Genomic DNA, 27,011 nt, shown 5'->3' on the forward strand with positions numbered 1-27,011 from the left:
CTGAGCCTCATGGGACCCCAACCAAGTATACTAACAAGTCCCATAATATGACACAAACTTAGTCGATGCCTCAAATTACATCAAACAATGCTAAAATCGTGAATCACACCCCAAATTCAAGCTTAATGAAACTAAGAACTTCCAACTTCTATATTCAATGCCGAATCCTATCAAATCAAGTCCGATTGACTTCAAATTTTGCACACGTCACAAATGAAACTACAAAGCTATTCCAACTTCCGGAATTCCATTCCGATCCTGATATCAAAATTTCCACTACTGACCGAGAAACACCAAATTTTCAATTTCGCCAATTCAAGCCTAATTCTACCACGGACCTCCAAATCACATCCCGGATGCGCTTCCAAGTCCAAAATTACCTAGCGGAGCTAACCAAATTATAAAAATCTAAATCCGAGATCGAATACTAAAAAGTCAAAACTTGGTCAAATCTTTCAAATTTAAAGCTTCAAGTTGAGAATTATTCTTCCAAATCTATTCTGATTATCCTGAAAACCAAAACCGACGATTTACATAAATCATAACACATCATACGGGGCTAGTCATGCCCAAGAACTGGCGAGCGAAGTGCAAATGCTCAAAATGATCGGTCAGGTCGTTACAGATAATAACATTTTTAGAAATAGTCATTTATGAATAAGATTCATATTATCCATTAAAAAATAGATAACCATTGGGTTTAAATTTTACATTTGCAAAGAATCAAATTGATCTGCAAGTTTATGAGACTAGAAATTCTTTCAAAAAATGATCATATTCAAGAAGCTATGGATAATATAGATATCCATATTATCTGTCGGTTAAACCATTTTATATCCATATTAAATACGGACCGAGTCGAATATTTTATTTATTTTTTCATTATCCCTTTTCGACCCTTCCATATCGGATTCACCCGCCCGTTTGCCACCCATAGTTACATTAGTATGAAAGTAACTATAATAAAATCTTTACTTGTATTTTATTTACGTAGTATAACTTTCGAGGGAACCTAATTGAATTTCCTTCCTTCTACGTGGTTCCGCCTCTAAGTATATAATTACAGGCCTTAACTAGTTAACTTTAACACAAGTGTTTTGTTTTTTATTTTTCATTTGGTAACAATAAAATTATTTTCACTTCCTAAAGCATTGGATATCAATATTATCACTATTACATATTATGAGTAGTGACCATTACTACTACCTCCGTTGTTATTTATGAGATAATTTTGTCTTTTCAAAAGTCAATTTGATTAATATTTAAAGTTAAATGAATTAGATCAACTTAATATTTTAAAATTTAAATTTAATTATTCACAAATTATATAAAAGACATTACAATTTTAATTCTTCTCATGTCGATTGATAAATAATAATTTAAAATATTAGTTAAAATTCCTAATTTAATTTTCGACAAGCCAAAAGTATCAAATAAATTACAATGAAAGCAGTATTAGTCTATTAGAGACCTTAATCTTAACACAAAAACTATATTTTTCACCTTTTACGGAGGATAAAACACAAGTAAAAGGAGAAGCGGCCTGCAGTGTTGGCCATACTCGGAAAATCGCCCTCACTTCACTATGTACAACACTTAATACCGCACGTACAACCATTCTTTGCTTCACATCGTTCCCATCGTTGTCCCCCTATATAAACAAGCAACTTTCACACACACCTTATCTTCTTCATCCTCTTCTCCTCTACTCCCCACTCTCTTACTCTTTACTCGTACGGACAACACTCTCCAATGGCGGACCCAGACGAAACCAACTTAAACAGTTCTCCCAATCCAGAAGAGGAGAACGATGAAGAAGAAGAAGAAGAAGAAGTAGAACTCGATGAACCCACTTCCTCAGACTCGGACTCGGAGTCCGAAACGGGGCTCCTACCATACACCCGGGCCGGGGGCGAACCCGACACAGACGACGAAGAAAACAACACACCCGAAGCAAATGTGAAGCGTTTCATGCGAGTCCTCAACTCCAAACGCAGAAAGCGTGAGCTAGAAGAGGAAGCAGAAGAATACACTTATCACGAGGACTTGTTTGACTTTCCGTACGACCCTGAAAATTGGAGGGAAGAGGATTTAAAGGAGCTTTGGGGGGATGCTCCGATTGAAATGACTAAACCCGGTTGGGACCCGAATTGGGTTGATGAAGAAGAAGAGGATATTATTAGTGAAGAAACTAGAGCGGGTCGGGACCCTCCTATTGCCCCGTTTTATGTTCCTTATAGGAAACCGTTCCCTGTGGTGCCGGATAATAACTATGATATTTCGAACCCGAAATCTGTGATTGAAGAGCTTGATAGGATTGAAGAGTTCTTGAAATGGGTTAGCTACATTTTTGCTGATGGTAGCTCGTGAGTCTCTTTTTTGCTCACTTTCTTTTTTTGGAGAGATCTTGCTTAATGGGTTTTTATTTGCTTTATAATTGAGGTAAAGATTGTTTTTTGTTTTTGTTTTTGTTTTTGAACTTTGAATGTGAATATGATTGGGTATATGGTTTTTAGCTGCTAGTGTTAGTTTTCATTTTCATAGGCATTGGACTTGAATACTGGGTATAAGGGTGTGTGTTTGCTTTACAATTGAGGTAAAGAATGTTCCCCCTTCTCGCCCCCCCCCCCCCCCACAACCAAAGGGTGAACTTTGAGCACAGCTACCCGGTACCTGTGCTGGTGTGAGGTAGCAGGTAACTGGTGTGGAGTAGTCGATGTGTGCGCAAGCTGGCCCAGTTACACAACCGTCATTTAAAAAAGAAAGAAAGGTATATGATTGGCTATATGCTTTTAGCTGCTAGAGTTACTTCTTATTTTCATTAGCATTGGAGTTGAATAGTGGAATGTGTCATTGATTCTCTGTGTTAATGTGGAGGAGTTCTTTTCCCAAGCTAAAATTAGTTGTGTGCTATGATTTTTCAAGTCTCGACGCACTAAGCTTATGCTATGCCGTGGAAGGGCCGGACCAATTGAGTCTTACACATGCAGCCTTACCTTGCATTTATGCAAGAGGTTATTTCCGTGCTTGAACCCGTGACCTCTTCGTCACACGGCAACAAGTTTTACCATTGCGGCAAGGCTTCCCTTCTCAAGTGTCAAACTTTATTGACATTGTTAACATATCCTATATATTTAGACTTAGTGATTTCCTTACTTTAATGTAGTGTCTAATTAATCATCTTGAAGTAAATCTTGAATAGAGAAATTGGACTTCCAATCTGTGATGGAAGAGATTTTTCATCTAGTTGTAGTAAATAGAGCTTGTTGTTGGATGAATTGGCATTTTTATTTCCTCAAATCTTTAATAGATAATTATCTTTTAAAAAAACCTGAGTACTAGTCCTAATATGTTAAAGAAATTCTCTATTCCTATGATATTGTAAATGGTACTATACTTTCTATCTAATGCTATCATGGTCAAGCTCAAATTTGCGGGTGTTGAAGATATAGTACACTTGCTGCATAATCCTCAAGGTTCACCAGAGATGGTTCAATTTAGGGGTGGGCATGTGGCATGTGTATATTCATTTGGAATATGTAATTAGATCAACGAACGCATGGATTATGGAACGAGATCTCCTTGTTTCTATGTTTCCTTATATAATACTCAGAAATGCACAAGAAATCTGAGTATGTAACTGGAACAGTAGCTCTCAGATTGCTAATAGATTGAAATTTGGTAAGGTTAGTAGACCTCTACTCAGCAATTTGGTATAAACTTTTGAGTGAACAAAGACTTAACAAGCAAGAGTTTGTCCTAAGCTCTGGCAATTATACCTCTTGTTTTTCTCCTACTCTAGAACACTAGAGATGCTATAGATATAACTGACTGGTAACTCCACATGAGAAACTCAGTTAAAGGTTGTTTTTTGTTTTAATGAAGTACTCGGTTAAAGGTTGTTTACAGATGTGAAGCTTTGGAATGTGGCTTAAACTGGAATAGGTCTTCACAATGAGGCCCATTGCTCCTATATGAACAACTGGAATATGGAAACTTGGTTTCTAATTAGCAGAAATAAATGATACTCCTGATTGAACTAGAAAAACATTTTCTAATGGCTACCCTGTAAGAAGTACCTTAAACTGGTAAAGCACTTCTCATATTGAAGTAGTTGATTTCCAATTATTATATAATAGGTCAATAATTGACATGAGTAACAAATCTGCAGTGTTGCATGGTTTTGCCTGTACTCTGTCTTTTCATGCCTCTTACATGGTTGACATTTTCTAATTTTTTGTTTGGAAATGTTTGCCAATTCGTGTGGGCATTTCATATAAACTAGATTCTATTTGATGGCCATAATTGCAGCTTCACTTTTTCAGTTAGGGAATAAAATGTCCTTGTTAGGTTCCCGCTTCCCCAACTTGGTATCCCTTATCAAATTAATGTTAGACTTATGTCTAACTACTCCAGACTCCAGTGCGTAAGCTATATTAACATTAAGCGACGCTGATGTGACAATTACTTGCTGCCACTTGGTCATGGTTTAGCTTTTCTACCTTTTTCTTGGCCATGGTTTATCTTTTCTACCTTTTTGTTCTTGTTCTTAGATGATGTTATCTGTAAAACTGATGGCCTTTTGCATTCGAAGGTATGAAGGCACTGTTTGGGACGATTTGGCACATGGAAAAGGTGTTTATGTTGCTGAGCAAGGGCTGGTCAGGTTTGTCGGTATTATTTTTACTAGTTGTCGCTCTACAATTATGCCTAATTTATATCACGTTGTTTGTTAGGATTTCCTTAACTTCGCGTCAGCATCGCTCATTTTTCTGTTTGCTTCTCGCAGGTATGAAGGTGAATGGCTTCAAAACAACATGGAAGGTCATGGAGTTGTTGAGGTTGAGATACCCCACATTGAACCCGTTCCAGGATCCAAGTATGTTTACGTTCCAAAATGTTGCTCATAAGAGATATTGTGTGCTTTAATGTTCTAAGAGTTTATTAAGTAGTTTAATTGTTTCGCAGGCTTGAAGCCAAGATGAGAGCCGAAGGCAAGATAATAAAGAGAGACTTCATGTCCCCAGAAGACAGAGAATGGCTGGAGAAGGATATTGAAGATACCATGGAGCTAACAAGCGGAGAATATGAAATCCCATTCTATGAGAATGGTGAATGGGTCAGGCAATTTGGAAAGAAACCGTAAGTTTTACGTCCAAACTGAGAGTTGATGGGCATGCCTTGCCTTTTCTTTGTCGCTGAACTTATTGATGTTTTCCCCCTCAGTTCCAGTAAAGGTGATCTTTTTGTTATCATGTTTTTTCAGTTGCAGTATGTTAGATGTGGATTTGTTTTAATTTGAGTAATGGAGTAGTTTATCATTGTTCACTTTCTCAAGAAAAAAAATTGCTTTCTCAAAATGTACTTTATCATTGTTCACTTGCTGATCTACTGTGATCTCTACTATGTATAAACTGGGAGTAAGTGCGGAATTGACCCAAAGGCACGAACTTACATGTTAATCTCGATCTTCTTGTTATGTTCTCCTGTTAGGGAGAAGGGGCGATATCGCTATGCTGGCCAATGGAAGCATGGGAGAATGCACGGTTGTGGTTTATATGAAGTTAATGAACGCACAATTTATGTAAGTGCCTATCAAACCTTCATCTCGTGTAGAAATTATTTGTCCAATAAGAAAATTTAACAAATTGCAGACGACTCTCATTCTCACTAGATAATCTTCAACCTTACAGCCAAATCATGGCCTATGATTTTAAAATGAGGAGAATGTACTTAATACTTAAAAGCATAAAGACGGTATTTCAAATAAGATACGAGTTGATGAATTTATCACTAGTTTTTACTGCAAAATTTGTCCATCCTTTGCCCTACTGGTGGAAGTTAGGTGTATTCCAGAATAAAGGACAGCCAGTGCAGTATGCTCCTGCTACGCGCGGGTCCATGGAAGGGCCAAACCATATTGGCTTTGATGTGCACAGCCTTACCTTGCATTTTTGCAAGAGGCTATTTCCGCGGCTTGAACCCGTGACCTCCTGGTCCAACAATTTTTACCGTTGTGCCAAGGCTCCCCTTTAGAACCAGAACGGTGGATAAGAATCAAAGAAAAAACTTTCAACAAATGGGAAAAAGGAACTGGCAAAGAAGACAGTTTACAAGCTGTACCTGGGCTCTCTCTCTCTCTCGGTTTTTAGAAGGTTGTGTATGGCTATCTGTCTGAGCAGGTTATGAGTATAGGTTGCTTGAGATATGAAAAGAAAAGAACGAACTCTAGAAACCCTATTGTCAGTAGTGCTCTTGGATAACCCCCGATTATGTGCAGGAAACATCAAACAACTGACAAAAGCTTTACCACTATTATAGCCTGTTTGGCCAAGCTTTTTTTTTTGGCCAAAAGTGCTTTTTTTGGGCCAAAAATTGAGGTGTTTGGCCAAGCTTTTGGAAGGGAAAAAGTGCTTTTGAGGAGAAGCAGAAGCAGTTTTGGAGAAGCAGAAAAAAGTAGCTTCTCTCCAAAAGCACTTTTTTGAGAAACACTTTTGAGAAAAATACACTTAGAAGCAGTTTTTTAAAGCTTGGCCAAACACTAATTGTTGCTCAGAAGTGCTTTTCAAACTAATTAGCCAAACACAAACTGTTTCTCACCAAAATTACTTTTGAGAAAAGCACTTCTCAAAATAAGCTGATTTTTGCAGCTTGGCCAAACAGGCTATTAATATAATAGATTTATTGTCTTCACACATTGATGTGAAGTTTCTTAATATGTAACTACTCCTAAAAATTAAACAGAAGCAATAGTTTTAAGCAAAACATGGCAAAATGAGATCCAAAGCTATGGAAGGAAGAGTCACTTCCTGACAGCAGTGGCGGACGCACGTGGTGGCAAGTGGGCTCAACTGAACCCGCTTCATCAAAAAATAATATTGTGCATATGTATAAATTACGATTAAAGCTGCGTAAAATTTGTATAAATATTTTATTTGAACCCAGTTGACAACTACTATTTTATGACTAAAGTTATGTACTTCTAAGATTGAACCCGCTTGCACAAAACCACTGCCTGACAGTGTTCTCTTAGTCTCATCATTTCTTCTGTTCACTTCATGTTTTTGATGCACATACATCTTTAGAGGCTTTGAGAATCTAGGCCTGGTGATAGAGTTCAAATTTATCTCTTTTCACATTTTGATGCAGGGTCGTTTTTACTTTGGAGAACTTGTGAGGGATACTTATGGATGTGATGCAGAAATTTCGGCGGTAAATTGAAGACTAAGCATATGCAGCTTGGCTTTTTAGCCGACACCTACAAAATATTTACAGTATTTATTTCAGATGCATGCAGGTATAGCTGAAGTTGCAGCTGCTAAGGCTCGGATGTTTGTTAACAAGCCTGATGGAAGTATGTATTGTTTTCTTATTTGTCGGATTTATGTGCTTTCCTCCATGATTAGTTACAGTGTTACACTCTCATGAGTTTACACGTGAAATAATTAGATAACCTGATAATGATTTTTTGCCCGTCATTATGCCTTATCTGATTTACGTGCTTTCCCCATGACTAGCTACACTCATGAGTTTCTACGCGAAATAATTAGATGACCTGATAACAATTTTTTGCCTGCCATTATGGAATTTAACAGGAAAGGGACTTATTTACAGTCACGTAGATCATTTACGGAGTTCGAGACTCGAGTTTTGTTTCGAAGTAAATATTTTCTTTGAGAACGTTGTCTAATGTGGCAAAAAGAAGAGGAAATTCGTCTCTAAGGTTTTCAATGAAAACATGTCGAATATGGCACGAAGAAAAGGAACTTATATACATATTTGACAAAGATTGTGTGTGACATATTAATTGGATGAGTGATTCACTAAGTGTGTGGCATATTAATTGGATGAGTGATTCACTCTGTGCAAGATATACCACTTTCTATGTACTTGTTGAAGATGTAATTAATCAACTGAGAGCGTTTACTTGTGCATCTGTTTAACTGAAGGATATGACTAATAAGCACTTTGGACAGAAGAAAATCAGTTGTTTGGACAGCGTAATAAAGGAGATAGCCTACTTATGAAGCAAATAGAATCGTATTATGTGTATAAACCCTATTTTAGGTATTAGTTCACAATTGTATGGAACTGTGCGCTATGTAACTATATCTATAAAAAATAATAAAAAGTCATGTTCTGCTTTCCGAATAAACTAATACAACCTTTAGTGGAAGATATCGTTGTCTGTGTAGGACTAGCACATACAGGTTTACCAGTAATGCTGTTACGTGGTTATCAAATGTATTTGGAGGTTAAGCAACTATATGCACTATCAGAAAGTCATTTATAGCTGAACTCTGATTATGAGAACTATCTTAGTATTATTGGCTCATATTGTGCGCTTCTAATTTTTTGCACTATGATTATCATGAATGCAGTCCCATTCCAGTATTCAATTTCAATGCAATTTGTCATAATATCGCTTTTCTCATCAGTAGTGAAAATGTTTTCTTGTTATTACATTTTCTTTTTTCCAAACTGCTGGTCGAATTTGACTTAGCATTTTGTTTTTGGGGAAGTGTTGAAACACTTCTAGAGACATTTGGTGAGTGTGTAGCTTACTCTTGATGCCAATTGATGTGCAGAAGATTGGTTGAGCATGCTCGAACTTCTGACTTCAAATACTCACTATATGATAGAATGCCCCAATACTAATTAACCGTTTCAGCTATTGAAGGTTTTTGAAATTGAGAGCATAAGATAGTTTTTTAGGATCTCGTTTGAATTGTAAGGTCCTATTATATTGCTGAGTCTAGCATACGATTGTAGAAACTGCTTCTTTTTTGATTTTCAATCTCTCCCTCTCTCTCTCTCTCTAAATCAGCTATCAAGATTCTATATTTGAAATTATCAGCTCCCGTTCTCTTATCATCGTTCGTGAACTTTCTGAATTGATTTGAGGACTATCGACTTTTCTAACCTACTTTGGCTGTTCCCTGGTAGTGGTGAGAGAAGAGAGAGGTCCCTATAGTGATCCTCAGCATCCATATTTATATGAAGAAGATGATGTGTGGATGGCACCAGGATTCATCAACCAGTTTTATGAAGTAAGTTGAATCTGTTTGTTATCCTTGCTGTTATAAAACGTTGGGGAAGTTAGAACTGATTCATTTGTTACGCAGGTTCCTGATTATTGGAAAGCATATGTGCATGATGTGGATGAAGAGAGAGAAATGTGGTTGAACTCATTTTACAAAGCTCCTCTGCGATTACCTATGCCTGCAGAGCTTGAATATTGGTGGTCCAAAGGTAGGATTTTCTATTTGTTTTATATTATCATCTATTAGGGATGGTCATAGAAAGAATGTTGTCGCACTGTATGTTCATATTATGTGTGTAAGAGAGGGAGGGAGAGAGGGATGAAAGTCTTGACTTCTTTCTATCAACAGTTTTGATTGTGCACAACCCCCCTGAGCTTTGTCGTAGTATTCAACTTGTGCTATCAGCATCATTGAGAAACATATGTGGACAGTCGTGTTGGATTTTAATTCATTGAAGGCTTTCTACCTTTTGGTATTTTAGCGTGTCAAAATTTCTTTAAGCATGTTAAAAGAAAAACCTGTCCTTCACAATGCACAAAGGCTGCGTGAGAATGCTTGAAAGAAGATTCTATTGGGAAGAATTTAGCTCAAATAGAAGTGTTTGGTTTTCTATATTTGAAACAGGTGCTTTACCTTGGGCAGAAAGAATTGTTTCACTAAGAGAGTCAAATTTAAAGTAGTAGTATATTGTTTATCTGGTGTTCTATAAGACTCTTATTAAATCTACATTCATATTACTTTAAAATATATATATATATATATATATATATATATATATATATATATATATATATTTTCTTATTCCCTATCACCAGAACACTTAACCACTTCCTACCAATCCAAAAAAAAAAACACCCAGCCACTTCCCCGAAAAATACATTATTTCAAACTTGATTTTTAGTCGATCAACTTCCCAGCTGCTATGGATACTTGAGTATGATAAAGTAGATATTGCCCTTAGTACTTCTCCTGTAATGTAAATATATTTCTGTTCATATTGTTCCAATTGACCTGATGTCTAATATCTCTTCTGATAAGCCTCTTTATGTAGACTTACTTTTGTTTCCTTTTTCTTAGATCAAAAGCCAGAATTTATTCTACTTAACAAGGAACCGGAGCCTGATCCTGAAGATCCTTCTAAACTTGTATATACCGAAGATCCGGTCATCCTGCACACTCCAACTGGAAGGATTATCAACTATGTGGAAGACGAGGAACATGGGGTACGATTGTTTTGGCAACCTCTTGTAAAAGAGGGTGAAGATGTTGATCCTGATAAGGTTGAATTCCTTCCCCTCGGATTTGACGAGTTTTATGGGCGAGGTGGGGCTGTCCAATCAGATAACATGTGGAAGCGGTTTGTTACCTCTATGGAAAATGCATGCAAACCAATGTTTGAGAAGCTGGAGAAATGGGCTGAAGAGAAAAAGAAAGCAGGTGAGATGAAGATAGAGCTCTTGAAGAAAGAGTTTGAATTAGCAGAAGCAGAATTGTCTCTGAAGGAGGCAATGGAAGACATGGATGACGAATTAAAGAGAATGCAAGAAGAGGAGGAAAAGAAAGTTGAAATGGGAATCCAAGAAGAGGATGATATAGTGCCTTATGAACCAACAGATAACGTTGAGAAAACGTGGGCGGAAAAGAAGGAAGATGAGGAGGAAGAAGAGGAGGAGGACGACGAAGAGGAGGTTACTGCATCAAGTTTCGGGTCTGTTGACAATCAAAGCGCAGCTAAAAGTGACAAGAAGGATAGCAAAACCGGAAAGGCTCCATTTGGAGCATCTTCTTTGTCCTTTGCCGCCTGTAGCCTGGTTTCCACTGTAAGTTTGAAAGCACTTGAAGTTTCAGTGAAACATATAGTTATAGTTTCATGAAATGAATCTAAAGAGGATTACTTAAAGTGAACATTCACCTGTGGTTAACACAATGAAATGATCATTCAGCATCACTCAAACATATCTCAGAACTAATTAATAGCTTATATCAAACTACTAGAGATTGACTATGTGAACATATTGTTATTTGAGATGTTTGAGTAATGGATATTAAAGAATTTGACTAATGATGTCTGCAGAAGGTTAGCTGCTATAAGGAATAGTAGACAGTATTCATCTTTACTGAATGCATTATCTTCATTGCAATAACAATACGCCTCAATCCCAAGCAAGTTGGGGTCAACATTATATTCATTACAAACTTATGGAATTTTCTTTTGGCCTGCAGGTGCCATCTAATTTACTGCATACATTTACGGCTTGGAGGGAGGGAAAGTTGAGGCCAAAGCCGTCTCCATTGTTCACTCCATCTAGTATTCATGAATTTCCGAAGGAGCAAGAAACTCCAGGCTCAATTAGCTTCCCTTATGCTGTTAGCAAAAATGGAAGATTAAGAGCTGTGCGTCAAGCACAGTGGCCAGAGAAGTACATCAGCAAGTCGTGTATCAGAAGCCACTCAAAGCAGAAAGCATCTTCACAAATCCAAAGATACCAAGAAGACCAATGCTTCAACATATTATCATTGCACACACCATTACCTTTGTAGTGAAGCTATTTACCCTCCCTTTTCCTCTCATTCATTGTTAACTACTTTCATCAATTTTGCAGTGCTGCGGCCAATTGTGTGCATATCCATGGCATACATTGTTCCACCATTGTTGGTCCTTGTACAATGGCTTAGCCCCATATGCGGTTTGTCTAAGAACTAGTTGTTCCTATTTCCTTCATTCATAACATGTATTATTCTCATATTTGTTATTCTTATTAAAGTAGTCCAAGCTGCTTTGCATTCATCTGACTTTTTGGGTAGATGAAGCTGAGCTTGTATTGGTCAGAGCCTTAACACTTATCTTTTCATAATAGGCGAACTAAGTACCCAAATACTAATAATAGAGCCTTAACACTTGCCTTCATTCCTAACTGGTCTCTCATGAGAAGTCTAAACTGAAAGTTGCAGTGTGATCTTACAAGTAAGCCCATCAATATGAAATCCAACTTCAATCTCTCCACAACACTTAACTATGATAATTTATTCTTTTTTATATTCTTAATTTTCGATGTTGATACTGCTTCTCTTTCATGTTTATTTCACTTACAACTGCTATGATTGTGCTTTGCTTGAGTCGGGTATATCGGAAACATGTTCTTAACCTTCACAAGGTAGGGATAAGGCTGCGTGTACACTACTATCTTCATACTCCACTTGTGGAATTGAACTTGGTTGTTGTTGTTGTTTATATTCTTAATTTCTTAAATCTTTTTCCTTGTAACAAATATTTATTCGCTTTTAAAATTAATATCTAAGTTAAACTTTAACTAAAATAAATATAAAAGACGCTAAAATAATAACAAAAGGAAACGGTGATTGAAATTGTTTACTATGGCCCTAACCAATTAGGTTAGATGAAAAGGAGTGAGCTATCATTTTCTTAGCTAAGAGATAAACATCATGCAAGTGGTGATAGGGGAGGCATTCATTTTATTTTTTCCTAGTAAATTTGGCACATTATGAAATATTATCGTCCCATGTTGAATTTCTTTAGGTCCACTTAAAAAAGATAGCCAGAATACAAAATAGCTGCTATATATACAATGCATTTCGGCATTATTTAAGTCCTTCTCCAACATGCCAATATGATGTTTACATTTGGTTGAAAGAGATTTATTAACATGCTGTCTTCTGAATAGTCAACATTTTCAAACTTCAATTACGCTAATCACGTCACTGGGAGAAATAGTAAAAACTAAATAATTGTTCTCTCTCTACTGTATGGCTTGTAATAAGAAAGTACTTAAACGGGGTCGGCTCAATAAACATGACGGCTTAAAGCAAAATTTCAATGAGAGGCCTTAAACTTTCTGTTAAAAACAAATATAAAAAAAAGAACCCCATTTGAAGTCCAGTTTTTTACTTTTTTATATGCAAAGTTATTAATAATTTTTTATAATCAATTTCTTATATTAATTTCTAATATATCTTATTCATTTAATCTTTCTTGTGATATACTTTTTAATTTATTTTTTGTTAAAAATCTATCAAGGGCTCCTTTTGTGATTGAAGTTTCAATTTATGAATTGTCGAATTCTTTTTCAATTTATGGTCTAGAGAATGACTCCCAAAAAGACTATTCCTTTTCTCAGTTTATTCAATCTTTCCTTTTTTACGATGAAAATTGTACTTTTACATTTAAAACAATAAATATTTTTTTTAAAATAAAATAACATACACATTTACTAGAAAAATTTGGGGCCCCAAAAAATAGGTGGCCTAAAGCAACCGGCAATGTACTTAAATAACGTGTTTGACTACAAAGAGACTGTAGGCGTTTGGACATAAAAATTATAATTTTTATGAAAAAAGTAATATTTGGAGTTAAGCTAAAAAATGGTATTTGAAATTTGCAATTATATTTGGACATGCATTACACTTGAAAAAAAAGTTGCAGGTTTGTGAGTGGGGAATAAAAATTTCTGAAAATTTTGAAAAAGTGGTCTTGAAAATCATTTTGGAAAAAATTTCAATAACTTGCAAAATTTAATGGACAAACACGTTTTTAAAAAGATAAATTAAAAAAAAAGAAAAAAATATCTATGGACAAACGGGGAATATATACAAGTATTACACTCTAGAGTTTAAGTTGTTTGCGCTAACGGTGAAAAATATACAAGGTAATTATCGAGATCTTCATGGTAAGTATAAATTGGTAACTTGATAAAAATAGTAACTAACTTACTATGACATGTTAAAAAATTTTAATAGTAAAAAAAATCTTTACACTATCCGTATATATAACTTAAATTCATTCTAATATCAACATGAGAAAGGGGGAGACACTGCAATTTTTGAATACTTTATGTCCTCTTTAAGATAGTAATCCTTGCAAATTGCCAGAAGACAGCCGCAAGGCAAATGCCAATAATAGAGGTCAAAATGAAGATGAGGCCAGGTTAGGATAATTAATGCCAACCAATAATTTTATCTTCTATTACAAATGGACACATGATTTTTCAAAATCAGCGACAGAGAGAGCAACTCACAACATTTTAGAAAGCCTAAATGACAAAAGGTCTAAATTTGAGGGGCCACTTCACTATTTTCTTCCAGTAATTGCACAAACTCTAAGGTGTCATTTGATATATGACCTAAATTATTCCGGAATTATAGTCATGAGATTATAATCTCTGGACTTATTTATCTCACCTTGGAGGTGGGATAAAATAATCCCAAGTTTGATAGAATAAGATGGAATATTCAGAGTTAAGTCTGAGATTAAATTTATATATGCTTAGTTGACGGTATAAATTTATCCCAAGATATATTTATACCGTCAACCAAATACAGTATAAATTTAATCCTACATATTATCCCACTTTATCCAACGTACCAAACGAGCTGTTACTTCTCAAAATCCTCCCAACACCTCCAACACCAAGAAAATAAGAAATTAATATAATGAAGAAAACAAACTAAGACAGGAAGATCACTTTTATGGTTAATTACAATAGTTTTTAGGTTATATGACCTTTTTTCATAGGTTATCGATAAAAGAATAATACAAGATATATGTAAATAAAACGTAGGAAATCTTTGTATAATCATTTTCTTCTATTCAAATTGTAACTAGTCATATGAAGGTCCGAAAAATAATTATAAGGTACAAGTTGCTTGAGGCTGTACCACAACATAGTGACACAAACAATTGGAGAAAAAAAGACTGATATATTCATAATATTGGTCAAAAAGTCCAAACAATTCAGCCTAAGAGGCACAGTGCTTGGACGTATTTCAATTCATAGATCCACCATTTTTGCTCCCAATCGACAGTAATTGTTTCTATTTAATTTGCTTTTTCTAGTAAAAGTTTAAGAACTTAGTTGAGTAACAACTAACAGTCAATTAACAATTAAGAAGTTTCTCAATTAAGGTACATATTTTATGAAATGTATAAAAGTTTTAGGTTCCAGACAGAGAAAAGAGCTAGATATTTAATAAGTTTTAGTTAGTGTGACTAAACTACCCTTAATTAAATGTTACAGTATAATTTAATATGCGGAGTAAATTTTTTTTTAGAAATACGTACATAAGGGTAATTTTAAAAAATAAATTATTATTTTTTAATTATATAAATGGACACTTATTTAATTGGTCCGGGGGAGTAGTGTTTTTTTGAATGCCTACTAATTCCAAAATATTCAACAAAAGGAAGCAGCCAAAATTTAGGACAGTTACCTAACTACTTGTATTGACCAACCCTTCCTTAATAATTTCACGTGGCATTTGGGCTCAAACCTTCCTAGAACTCACCTGCACCAGCTGCGCACGGCCTCAATTGTTACTGAAACCTACATTTAGATGAAAAATATTAGACGTTTTTAAAAAAATATGGTATTAGTATTTGTTATATTTTTCCTTCAGATTTATCCTTTCTGCTCGAATAGTAGAGTATTTGTCTAAATAAGATAATTTTCGAAGATATAAAATGCAGTTTAAACAAAAAAATTCATGATTAAATTTATTAAATGGCGTTTTGAAGTATCGACGGAAACCTTAAGATAGATAATATGGACAAGAAGGAGTATAAATAAAGTTGTTAAACTACAACTCTAATTATATTCCCATGTTAATCCCATTTTTTTAATTGTGTTTTTCTTCTTTTATTGGTTTATTTTGGAATTAAAATTTCAAAAGTTCTTCATACAACTTGCATCACATATAGGACATGGTCAATACTTACATGTGTCCGATGTTTACATAAAATCAAGCAGTTTAATTATGAGAGTTACAAATTAAAATGTAGATGTATATCACTTAACCATGGTTAAATGATAAATAACTTTAATGTAGGGCAAATATAATGCATTTATTTGCTTGACGTAAACACCAATTGCGGATAAGTTTTTACATCTCCTTTCTCCCGCTTTCAATTCCAATCAATAGGATTTAGAGCATTCGTTTATGGAAACACGACAAGATAAGATTTGGATATGACCTAAATTAATCCACCTTAATCAATTCATAGAATTTTAAATATTTAAATCACATCATACTACTAATACAAGTAATGTACCTAATCAAGTTCTGAGTTTTTCGGGTTGTTTATCCAAACTCATCCTACATAATTTTTGATAGGTTGGATATTAAGAGTTGATTGTAACTCCAGGATTATTGTGTTTACATTCAACCCCGATAAGTAATTTAGAAAGTTTCTTTTTGGTCATTTTTGTAGTGTATTTTAGTTTTCCGAAATTTCTTTTAATAGTGTTTTGTAGAATTTCTCTTCATTATTAAATGGAAAACTGATTACAATAACATCGACAAACAATCATATGCATATGATTACATCATAATTATCACCAACTATCCGATAGCATGTCAATGTCAAGAATCCAATTTTAAAGGAAACCAAAAAAATAAGAATATTATATAATTAGTAAACAGCATTCGATTAAATAATTGTTCTTATCTTTTTTAATTTATTAAATAATTGAACAGTAATGGATAAACTGCAGGGTCCAGTCAAATGGGGAACATTAGATTGAATCTCTTGGATATAATTAAAGTCAAGTGTGTGAAACTCTTTAATATTCTTTCCCTTTCCCTATTTAAATATTTTTATTATTTTGAATATTCCATTCGGTATTCTCTAGCGTGTAGGTAACTCGTACGTAAGAATGAAAGGGATTAGGTTCGGACAACAAATTAAAAAAACAATTGAATATTGAACTTGTCATGAGATATATATGATAGGTTATATGCATCCTTACGATGTTTTGATGATCTAACAAACTTAATGATAAGAATCAGACGAGGAACCTGTTACATATCCTCAAGTACCTAAGAATAATAAGCCTCAAGCTAGGGACGTGGTTCAACCCTTCAGAGTCATAGAAACAACAGAAGGAACATATGGGCACCAGTTCCCTTGGTAACTGTACCAGTCAACCCCCCAACAGTTGTAAAGTTGCTGCCTGCACACGCAACTGTACAAACAGTGCAGCAGTCAACTTTATGGGGAATGCCCTTGTACCAAACATGCTTGTATCATTCAAGTAATGTCACCTATGTAATATTAACATTGAAGCAAAGGCGAAACATAACACTTGAACATTCAAGAGTCAATCAAGCATTCTCCTAAGTGAGCGTCAATCCAGCAAGTGATTCTCAAGGGCATCAAGAACAAAGGACCAGTTCCCTATATTGAGTCATTATATGTCTTTAGTTGTGTTGCACCTTTGTTAAAGTACTTTACTTGTTTCCTCTTAGCTTAGTTAGAAGCATTATGTAGGAAACTTTTGTAAAATCATAAACCTTGTATTTGTGTCTTGGCTAGAGTTAGTCGAGTTGCAAGCTTTGTAATAGAGTTGTTACAAGTTCGTGAGGGATTAAGTGGTTAATTTTCTAGGTCACAATAAGTTGTGATCTGAAGTTTGCTCAATAGTGAGGTTGAAATCCTACAAGGGTAGGTCGTGATTTTTAATCCCATTAGCTGAGAGTTTTCCACGCAAAACTCCATTGTATCATTTACTTACTGCAGTGTGCGTGTGTTCTGTGGGAACTAATAGAGAATCTGGTTCTCTGTATAGTTTGGTGGACCTTTAGTTTCTGTCAATTGGTATCAGAGCAGGTTCTTTCTATCAGGCTAACACCTAGAAAGGATCCTTATGGCTGCTCCACCAAACTTTGAAGAAGGTTAATCTACCTACAGACCACCAAGATTCAACGGCCAATATTATGGATGGTGAAAGACAAGGATGCATGATTTTATCATGGCTAAAGATTTAGAGCTCTCGGATGTTATCTGTAATGCATCTTTCGTTCCTACGAAGACCATTGATGACCTAGTAGTGACAGTTCCCAAAACAAGAAAGGAATGCAACGATGTTGACCGTAAGGCTATAGGGAAGAACTTTCAAGCAAAAAAAATCCTCGTCTGTGATATTGGACTAGATGAATACAACACGATTTCAGCATGTCAATATACTAAGGAGATCTGGGAAGCTCTCCAAACAGCTCATGAAGGGACAACACAAGTCAAGCAGTCGAAGATTGACATGCTAACCATAGAGTATGATCTCTTCAGAATGAAGGATGATGAGTGTCACACCTCCTTTTTCCGCGCCCGAGGGGCGCAGGGGGAGTTTTTTTCCAATTTAAAGGACAATCGAAACGGGATTGGTTTAATTATTTCAGAGTCGCCACTTGGGAGATTTAGGGTGTCCCAAGTCACCAATTTTAATCCCGAATCGAGGAAAAGAATGACTCCATATTACAGTCTGCGTACCAGAAATCCGGATAAGGAATTCTGTTAACCCGGGAGAAGGTGTTAGGCATTCCCGAGTTCCGTGGTTCTAGCACGGTCGCTCAACTGTTATATTCGGCTTGATTATCTGATTTTATACAAGTGTGAACTTATGTGCAAAATTTAACTTTTAACCGCTTTTATCATTTACTGTTTTTATCAAGAATTGCAACGTTGTGAAAATGTATCTCGAACCGCGTTACAATCAATGTACCCGCGGTCGTCGACACACTTTGACTCCGTTGAGATTTGGATTTGGGTCACATCAATGTGCACCCGATTTTAAGGAAATTAAATTATTAAAGGCGCGCCTAAAGCGACTAGCGTATTTATTTTGGGTAGGACCGTGGAATTTTACTAAACGGTCCATCCCGAAGTCTAAACAATTTTTAAAACAAATATTTACTGAGGGCCCCGCAATTTGCATTTTTATTTGGCGAGGCTCATCTCATTCTTATTTATTTTTTTTAAAAAAAAATGAATTTGCAACGTCATCGACACGCATCTCGAACCACGTCACAATCAATGTACCCGTGATTAGAAACACATTTCGACTCCGTTGAGAATTGGATTTGGGTCACATAAATGCGCACCCGAGTTTAAGAAGGTAAGATTTATTAAGGCGCGTCCTAAAGAGTCTAACGTATTGTTGTTTTTAGGAGAGTTGTGAGATTTGCTAAACAACCCGTCCTGGAAACTAAATGCTTCACTAATATGCATTTAACAAGGGCCCCGTATCTGCGTTTTGTTTATTTTTATCGAGGCTCATCTCGTTGTTATTTTTAAGGGATATCCTATAGCAACTATGTTTCTCGTCGTGTTTGTCTCTATCAATTGAAAGCAGTAAATAGCCTTAGTTGATTATAAAACCGGATTTAAAGTGCTACTACAGAATAATAAAACGTGACTGCATTTATGGACAACTAGTCGCAAATTATGGGCCCAAACCCAGCTCATGCGAGATGGCCCGACTTGGGCCCTGTTTTTCCGATACAGGCCTAGCTGATTTTCGATTTGGGCTCGGCCTTCCTGGGGTGGAGGCCTAGAACTGATTCTTTGTTCTTTATCAATTTATATGTGACAAACTAGCAAAAGGGGAAAGAACTATACTAATAGTGGATAGTTTACATGCCTGGCCTACATTAAAGAGTATGTTACACAATTTAAACCTAAGTCTGGGATACAACCTACTGCATTAGGAATATTCATCTAACAGCCTACATATACAACTAACATTCAATCCCCCTACATTGATATTTACTAGGCGGGCAAGCTGCTTCCAGCATCCAAACCAAAATAAAAAATCATTCTACATTACATGATATTTAATGCAACAATCTACGTATAAAAGACATTCTTCAGGTTTTCTCATTTTTGTATTCATCCTCAATTTCCAATTACATCTGACAGTGTATTAGGTGTGTACCTGGTATAGAGAACAAAAGAAGAAAGGAATGATCAGCTGGGCAGTATGCAGTAAATACAGCAGCAGCAGACCACACAGCAACAACACAGCAACAACCAACTAAACCAAGTGTTTTCCACAGCCACAGATAACCAACAATATCTCCCAGAATACAAGGACTAGCAGATAGTCGAAACCAAGCCAGCAATCCCAGGAAAGAGTAAGGAAATAACAGCAGTAACTGAGGGTTCAAATGCAGTAAAACTAACAGTTCAACAACCAACAAACAACTCAGCCAATGCAAGCAACAGAACTTGGCCAAGACAGCTTTGACCAATATGCACTCTTGTACAACTTTCAGGCAGTGTTTGGTTACAATGTCTATTGGAAACTACCTTGTGTTTACGCTATTGTGATTTGGGACTCACTAGACCTCTCTTCAGACTAAAGTTTTTCTTTCTGAAGACTCAAAAATCCAGCCCCGTTTAAGTTCTCAAATGGCTTATTTATAAGCCAAATGAACCAGTGCAGTTAAGCTGCCTTTTTGCTGCAACTTGCAGCCTGCCCATACCCCTTTAAGCCCATGCCTAAGCATCTTTTGGTGTCAGCCCCCCTTCATTCCCCACGCCTGGTTTTGTTTAATCAAGAGTTATGGGCATCATTTTATTTTAAGCCCCATACTCTTGTGTCTTGTTCCCCATTGGTATTAGTTTAATCTTAATTAGTACCCTACTTGTCAGCTTCATTTAAACTAACCTTTTCTGCTCTTTTCAAACCCCAGACTACCCCTGTCAACCTTGGATTATTACTGCCCTGCCTATTGCAGCATCAGGGCACTTTGGGCTTTGAACATTCGATTTCAGAACTGCCCCAACCTGGCCTTTAATTGTTTACAATGTAGTTATAAACTACCATTCAGGCAATGCCCAATTCAAATCACAATACAGGCCCATTCAGAATATTTGAACATTCAGTCGTAGGAGACTAATCGACGACATTTATCAAGTCGACTACACTAATTATAACGGGTAATAATCAGTCGTTCAAATAAACAACACATACAGGGACCTAAAGGGCATCAGACAATTTTTGTTCAATTACTGGGGCTATATGAATTAATTCGTTTGACGACTAATCTAATCGAACATGTACATCACAGAATACATTCAAATCATACACAGAAAACAATCGACCAAATAAAAGGTCTTTACAGAGATGAAAGAAATCCGAATGAAAAATAACAAAAAATAACAAACAAACACAACGAAAACATACTGACCACTTAATCAAAACTAACACAAAAGAAAGGAAAACTTACCGAAAATGTTTAAATCAAACAGACCCAAATCTGATTCAACTTCGAACTTTTGAGGCCGAACAAACTTTAATCAGGGTGTTCTCACATGAGAACACCTTGATTAAGGTCTATTAGACCTCAGACCCATGTCCAAACTGGCCGGATTCCCCAGGTGCATGTGTTCTAAAGTCTGGATTTCCAGATCTGATTTTTAGGGAGTTGTGGGTAGATTCGGACCAAACCAAGCTTGGTTTGGTCATGAGGAAGGTCAGGGGGTGTCTGGTATGAAGATGGGGTGGTTTGGCATAGATCCGGGTTCGACTCAAATCTTCAAATGAAGATTCGAGACGAACGAAAGTGATTCGAGGCTCGTGGTTAGTGGATTCGTGTTCAGGACAGTGAGGTGGTCCTAGGGTGTTCAGGAGGCGGTCATCGGCGTTCATGCCGCCGGCTTTAATGGCGAGGGATACTGGGGCGGCTGCTAGGGTTCGAGGATGAGAAGGGGTTGTGTTTGGGACGAGGGTGTACAGTGGGGAAGGCGGGGTTTGGTTTGGGGGCGTGGGGTGTAATGGAGAACTTATATATGTATTGAGGATTTAGATCCTGGCCGTTGGATCAAGTGAGATCTATGGCCAGGATCCATCCACTTAGGAAAGACGGTGTCGTTTGGGCGTGATGGTGGGTGAGACCGGGTAAAGGGCATGGATCGGGCCATGTTGACGGGTTTAGAGGAGGGCCTGGATCCGTTGGATCAATGGGGTTGGACGGCTTAGATCATCTTGCCTGAAACGACGTCGTTGAGGCGAGTTGAACAGCCTGATCTGGACCGTTCGTTTGAATCAGATCAACGGCTTTGGTAGGGACGCCGATACGGCGTCGTTTGAGTCCGTGTTTGGGCAGGCTCGTCTTGGACTGGATCAGTACTTTGGTTTTGGGCCTTGTTTCGGGGCCCAAATCAGATTTTCCTTTTCCCTTCTCTTTTTTTTTCTTCAAATTAAACAAAAATTTCTAAAACAATGTAAAAATTAAAATAAACCTACATACATATTGAGTGATACCCACAACGATAAACACACATAAATGAAAAAATAAAATAAAATAAAAATGGTTAGATCACAGCTGAGAACGAACGATGCACACATACACATGTTTTTTTTTTTTTGAATTTTCTTTTAACGACATGCATTTTTGTATTTTTGTTTGATAATGCCTAGATGCAAAACGGACAGACCCATAAATGACTAACAACACATGTCACGGAAAACTCGAAAAATTGTACAGCGAAATCATTTGTCACTATTTTTATTTTCTTTTGGAGCGATTGCTCGTAAAGCAAAAATCACGTGCTTACAGCTGCCCCTCTTTGCCCGAAGACAGAAGGGTTTTCGCGCAAAGATAAAGCGAGCGATTTTTGCCCGTCTGAATACTCCGTGTGAAGCATTTTTTGAAAAAGATTTGACCGAACCTTTGCTTCAGAGGTTTCCTACATATCCTGGGCTGAACAGGAATCAGGTCAATGTAGTTCGGGAAATTTTGGTAGCTGGGACTACCGTGTGACTGTAGTGTTTGCTGTCGTTGTGCGCTGTTGTATGCTGCTGTAGGATGCTACTGCTCAACCGATCTCCCTATTACATTGCTCTAAAAGGAAAACAAGAAGCTAAGCTAAACTGAGGATCCTGAAATCTTATCCATCTTCAACTTGTTCTTGTTGCCTTGCTTTCTTGTCGGCTAACACTTTCCTCCGATGCCTTTATCTTGTGACTTTGGGAGATGATGCTGGTCCTTTGCTGACGTTTGAATGCCAGTTTTCATCACTTTGCTTGATCCGCTGGGAACATGGCTTTCTTCTTTAAATCTTCCACTGGCTTTTTCAGGTATGTCTCTTCATCAGTATCGTCATACTGGGCATGCTACAATGTCTCCGAACTGCTTCTTCTGAGACGCGTTTTTTCTTGCTTTTGAATGTGCGCTTGCTTTGGCAGACTTCTGCTTCTTGGCGCTGGGGATTTTATTGTTTTTCCTGCTTGGGGCTCTCTGTTGTAACCTTCCGTCTTCAGGTGGGGCTACTGATTCCAAACTCTAGAGCTAAAAGTATTCCCGCATTATACTGGTGGGCGACCTAGAACTTAAATGTATTCCCGCATTATACTGGTGGGCGACCTAGAACTTAAAAGTATTCCCGCATTATACTGGTGGGCGACCTAGAACTTAAAAGTATTCCCGCATTATACTGGTGGGCGACCTAGAACTTAAATGTATTCCCGCATTATACTGGTGGGCGACCTAGAACTTAAAAGTATTCCCGCATTATACTGGTGGGCGACCTAGAACTTAAAAGTATTCCCGCATTATACTGGTGGGCGACCTAGAACTTAAAAGTATTCCCGCATTATACTGGTGGGCGACCTAGAACTTAAAAGTATTCCCGCATTATACTGGTGGGCGACCTAGAACTTAAATGTATTCCCGCATTATACTGGTGGGCGACCTAGAACTTAAATGTATTCCCGCATTATACTGGTGGGCGACCTAGAACTTAAAAGTATTCCCGCATTATACTGGTGGGCGACCTAGAACTTAAAAGTATTCCCGCATTATACTGGTGGGCGACCTAGAACTTAAAAGTATTCCCGCATTATACTGGTGGGCGACCTAGAACTTAAAAGTATTCCCGCATTATACTGGTGGGCGACCTAGAACTTAAATGTATTCCCGCATTATACTGGTGGGCGACCTAGAACTTAAAAGTATTCCCGCATTATACTGGTGGGCGACCTAGAACTTAAAAGTATTCCCGCATTATACTGGTGGGCGACCTAGAACTTAAAAGTATTCCCGCATTATACTGGTGGGCGACCTAGAACTTAAAAGTATTCCCGCATTATACTGGTGGGCGACCTAGAACTTAAATGTATTCCCGCATTATACTGGTGGGCGACCTAGAACTTAAAAGTATTCCCGCATTATACTGGTGGGCGACCTAGAACTTAAAAGTATTCCCGCATTATACTGGTGGGCGACCTAGAACTTAAAAGTATTCCCGTATTATACTGGTGGGCGACCTAGAACTTAAAAGTATTCCCGCATTATACTTGGTGGGCGACCTAGAACTTAAAAGTATTCCCGCATTATACTGGTGGGCGACCTAGAACTTAAAAGTATTCCCGCATTATACTGGTGGGCGACCTAGAACTTAAAAGTATTCCCGTATTATACTGGTGGGCGACCTAGAACTTAAAAGTATTCCCGCATTATACTGGTGGGCGACCTAGAACTTAAAAGTATTCCCGCATTATACTGGTGGGCGACCTAGAACTTAAATGTATTCCCGCATTATACTGGTGGGCGACCTAGAACTTAAATGTATTCCCGCATTATACTGGTGGGCGACCTAGAACTTAAAAAATGTATTCCCGCATTATACTGGTGGGCGACCTAGAACTTAAAAGTATTCCCGCATTATACTGGTGGGCGACCTAGAACTTAAATGTATTCCCGCATTATACTGGTGGGCGACCTAGAACTTAAAAGTATTCCCGCATTATACTGGTGGGCGACCTAGAACTTAAAATGTATTCCCGCATTATACTGGTGGGCGACCTAGAACTTAAAAGTATTCCCGCATTATACTGGTGGGCGACCTAGAACTTAAAAGTATTCCCGCATTATACTGGTGGGCGACCTAGAACTTAAATGTATTCCCGCATTATACTGGTGGGCGACCTAGAACTTAAATGTATTCCCGCATTATACTGGTGGGCGACCTAGAACTTAAAATGTATTCCCGCATTATACTGGTGGGCGACCTAGAACTTAAATGTATTCCCGCATTATACTGGTGGGCTTTGGTGACTTCCTTGGCGTTGCATCTCGCTGTCCTCATCAATCCTTTGTTTTCCTGCAGCAGACAGAAGGATTTAATTAGTTTTTATCGTGGTGGTAGAGGGTGCCTTTCTGGCGGATGGTCTTCCTTTCTTCCCCTTTTCTTGCTCTTTGTCCCCATAATTGGTTGGCGGGCAAAGTTGCCTGTTGGGGGTCTCTAGCCTGCTGGGGATTGGTTTTCAATTTATCCCCTTCTCTGCTTTCTCTTTAAACACATGATGTGGGAGTCTGCTTCTAACTCCCGAAACCACTCCCTTTTGGAGCATACTTCTTCCAACATTTCCGAGCACAATCCCTGCATTGCCTGGGGCCGGCCTTTAAGACTGTTTGTATTATCCTGCATTGGATGAATTCCCCTTCGGTTTCTGGTAGTAAGCTTTGAAAAATCCTTTAAAGACACATTTTAGGAAAAGAAATAAAGATATGGAAAGGAGAAAATCTTTCTGAACCAATATTTTGTGGGAGGAGACAATCAAAAGAACTTATCTGGAGGACACAACTGGTCCCCGTGATCATGGCGTGCACCATAGATTCCGACCCAGTCTATTTGTATCAATTGATTTGCCCGATGGTTTGACTTGCTGGGGATGATAAAGGAGTGTTCACTTCGTTTCTAATGTGGTAGCTTCGCTGATCTGTCTCGTCGCCTCATAGTGCCCTTCGAGGGGTTTTCACTAATGAGACTCTCTCTTTTCTCTCATCTCCCGGCGCCTTATGGTGCCTGTGAAGGTTTTCACCAATAAGACTCTCTCATTTTATATCCCTCATCTTACATCGCCTCTCGGTGCCTGCGAAGGTTTTCACCGATGAGACTCTCTCATTTTATTTCTTTCGAGGAATCGGGGTGTTGTAGATACGACCCTCTTTTCTGGAGATTCCTTTGACTATCAATTCGTTCCCAATCTTACGATCCTCTTCTTTGCTGGGGCTTGGTGTATTATTCTCGGTCTTATTCGCCTGACTCGACATCTCTTGAACATTGATCGGGAGGTCTTTTGGACGTTGATGTTGGTTTTGGTGTGGGGTTAAAGAAAGGCTATGAAAAATGAAAATAATCTGATGGGTGATGTGCTACAACTTTTGGAATCAAACCTTTGTGGGATTTTAAAACATAACTTCTGCCCCAGTTTTCTTGCTTGGGGAATTTATTTATTTTTTACTCTTATGTTGTGCTACGTGCGTTACGCACGCTGTGTCTATTATGCACACTATGTACATTATGCATCCTATATTTATTATGATGCATACTATGACCGAGCCGTGAGGCGCCTACGTATCCTCTTTGAGGAATCAGGTCAAACGTAGTTCCCACGGTTTTATATTCCTTGATTTTTCTTTTCTTTCTTTTCATTTTCTTTTCCTTTTCTTTTTCTTTTTCTTTTCTTTTCCTTTCTTTTCTTTTCTTTTTTTTTTTCGTATCTTTCCCATTAGTGATTCCAAAAGAGGGGTATTGAAAGAATTTGCTTAAGGCTCAAAGGGGAAAGCGAGGGTTAAAAGTGTTTGGATAGAAGAAAGAATTGCCTCCGTTATCTCATTATTCAATAAATGCCAAATACAAACAAATAAACCAAAATTGCCATAATTGAAGAAGTTACGCATAATATCTCTTGACTGCATCTGAATTGATAGCCATGTCGACACATCTACCTTCGACATCTGTCAAACACAAAGCACCGTTGGACAATACTCGGGTCACGATATAAGGCCCTTGCCAATTTGGGGCGAATTTGCCTTTTGCCTCGACCTGATGTGGGAGGATCTTCTTTAATACTTGCTGCCCTACTTCAAATTTCCTAGGGCGCACCTTTTTATTATACGCTCTTGCCATTCTCTTCTGGTACAGCTGACCATGACACACTGCTGCCAATCTTTTCTCATCTATCAGGCTCAACTGTTCCAAGCGAGCTTTGATCCATTCATCATCATCAATTCCGGCTTCAGCGACAATTCGGAGGGACGGAATTTCGACCTCCGCTGGTATCACGGCCTCAGTTCCATACACCAACAAATAAGGAGTTGTGCCTATGGAAGTCCGGACGGTAGTGCGGTAACCCAACAAGGCAAAGGGTAATTTCTCGTGCCATTGTC

The 27,011-nt window shown here is 37.5% G+C and overlaps 1 protein-coding gene across 1 annotated transcript; it reads left to right on the forward strand.

Moving 5' to 3' along the window:
* The first annotated feature begins 1,667 nt into the window (after nucleotides 1-1,667).
* On the forward strand, nucleotides 1,668-11,832 carry LOC104248971 (protein TIC 100). The gene is made up of 11 exons (XM_009805328.2): nucleotides 1,668-2,366; nucleotides 4,595-4,666; nucleotides 4,790-4,879; nucleotides 4,969-5,142; nucleotides 5,494-5,584; nucleotides 7,150-7,212; nucleotides 7,288-7,354; nucleotides 8,947-9,050; nucleotides 9,126-9,252; nucleotides 10,122-10,864; nucleotides 11,268-11,832. The coding sequence occupies exons 1-11, from the start codon at nucleotides 1,753-1,755 to the stop codon at nucleotides 11,583-11,585; spliced, it is 2,463 nt and encodes an 820-aa protein (XP_009803630.1). The 5' UTR covers nucleotides 1,668-1,752; the 3' UTR covers nucleotides 11,586-11,832.
* Nucleotides 11,833-27,011: the final 15,179 nt, after the last annotated feature.

This window comes from Nicotiana sylvestris, chromosome 11 (assembly GCF_000393655.2).
Source record: "Nicotiana sylvestris chromosome 11, ASM39365v2, whole genome shotgun sequence".
NCBI classification, from domain to species: Eukaryota; Viridiplantae; Streptophyta; class Magnoliopsida; order Solanales; family Solanaceae; genus Nicotiana; species Nicotiana sylvestris.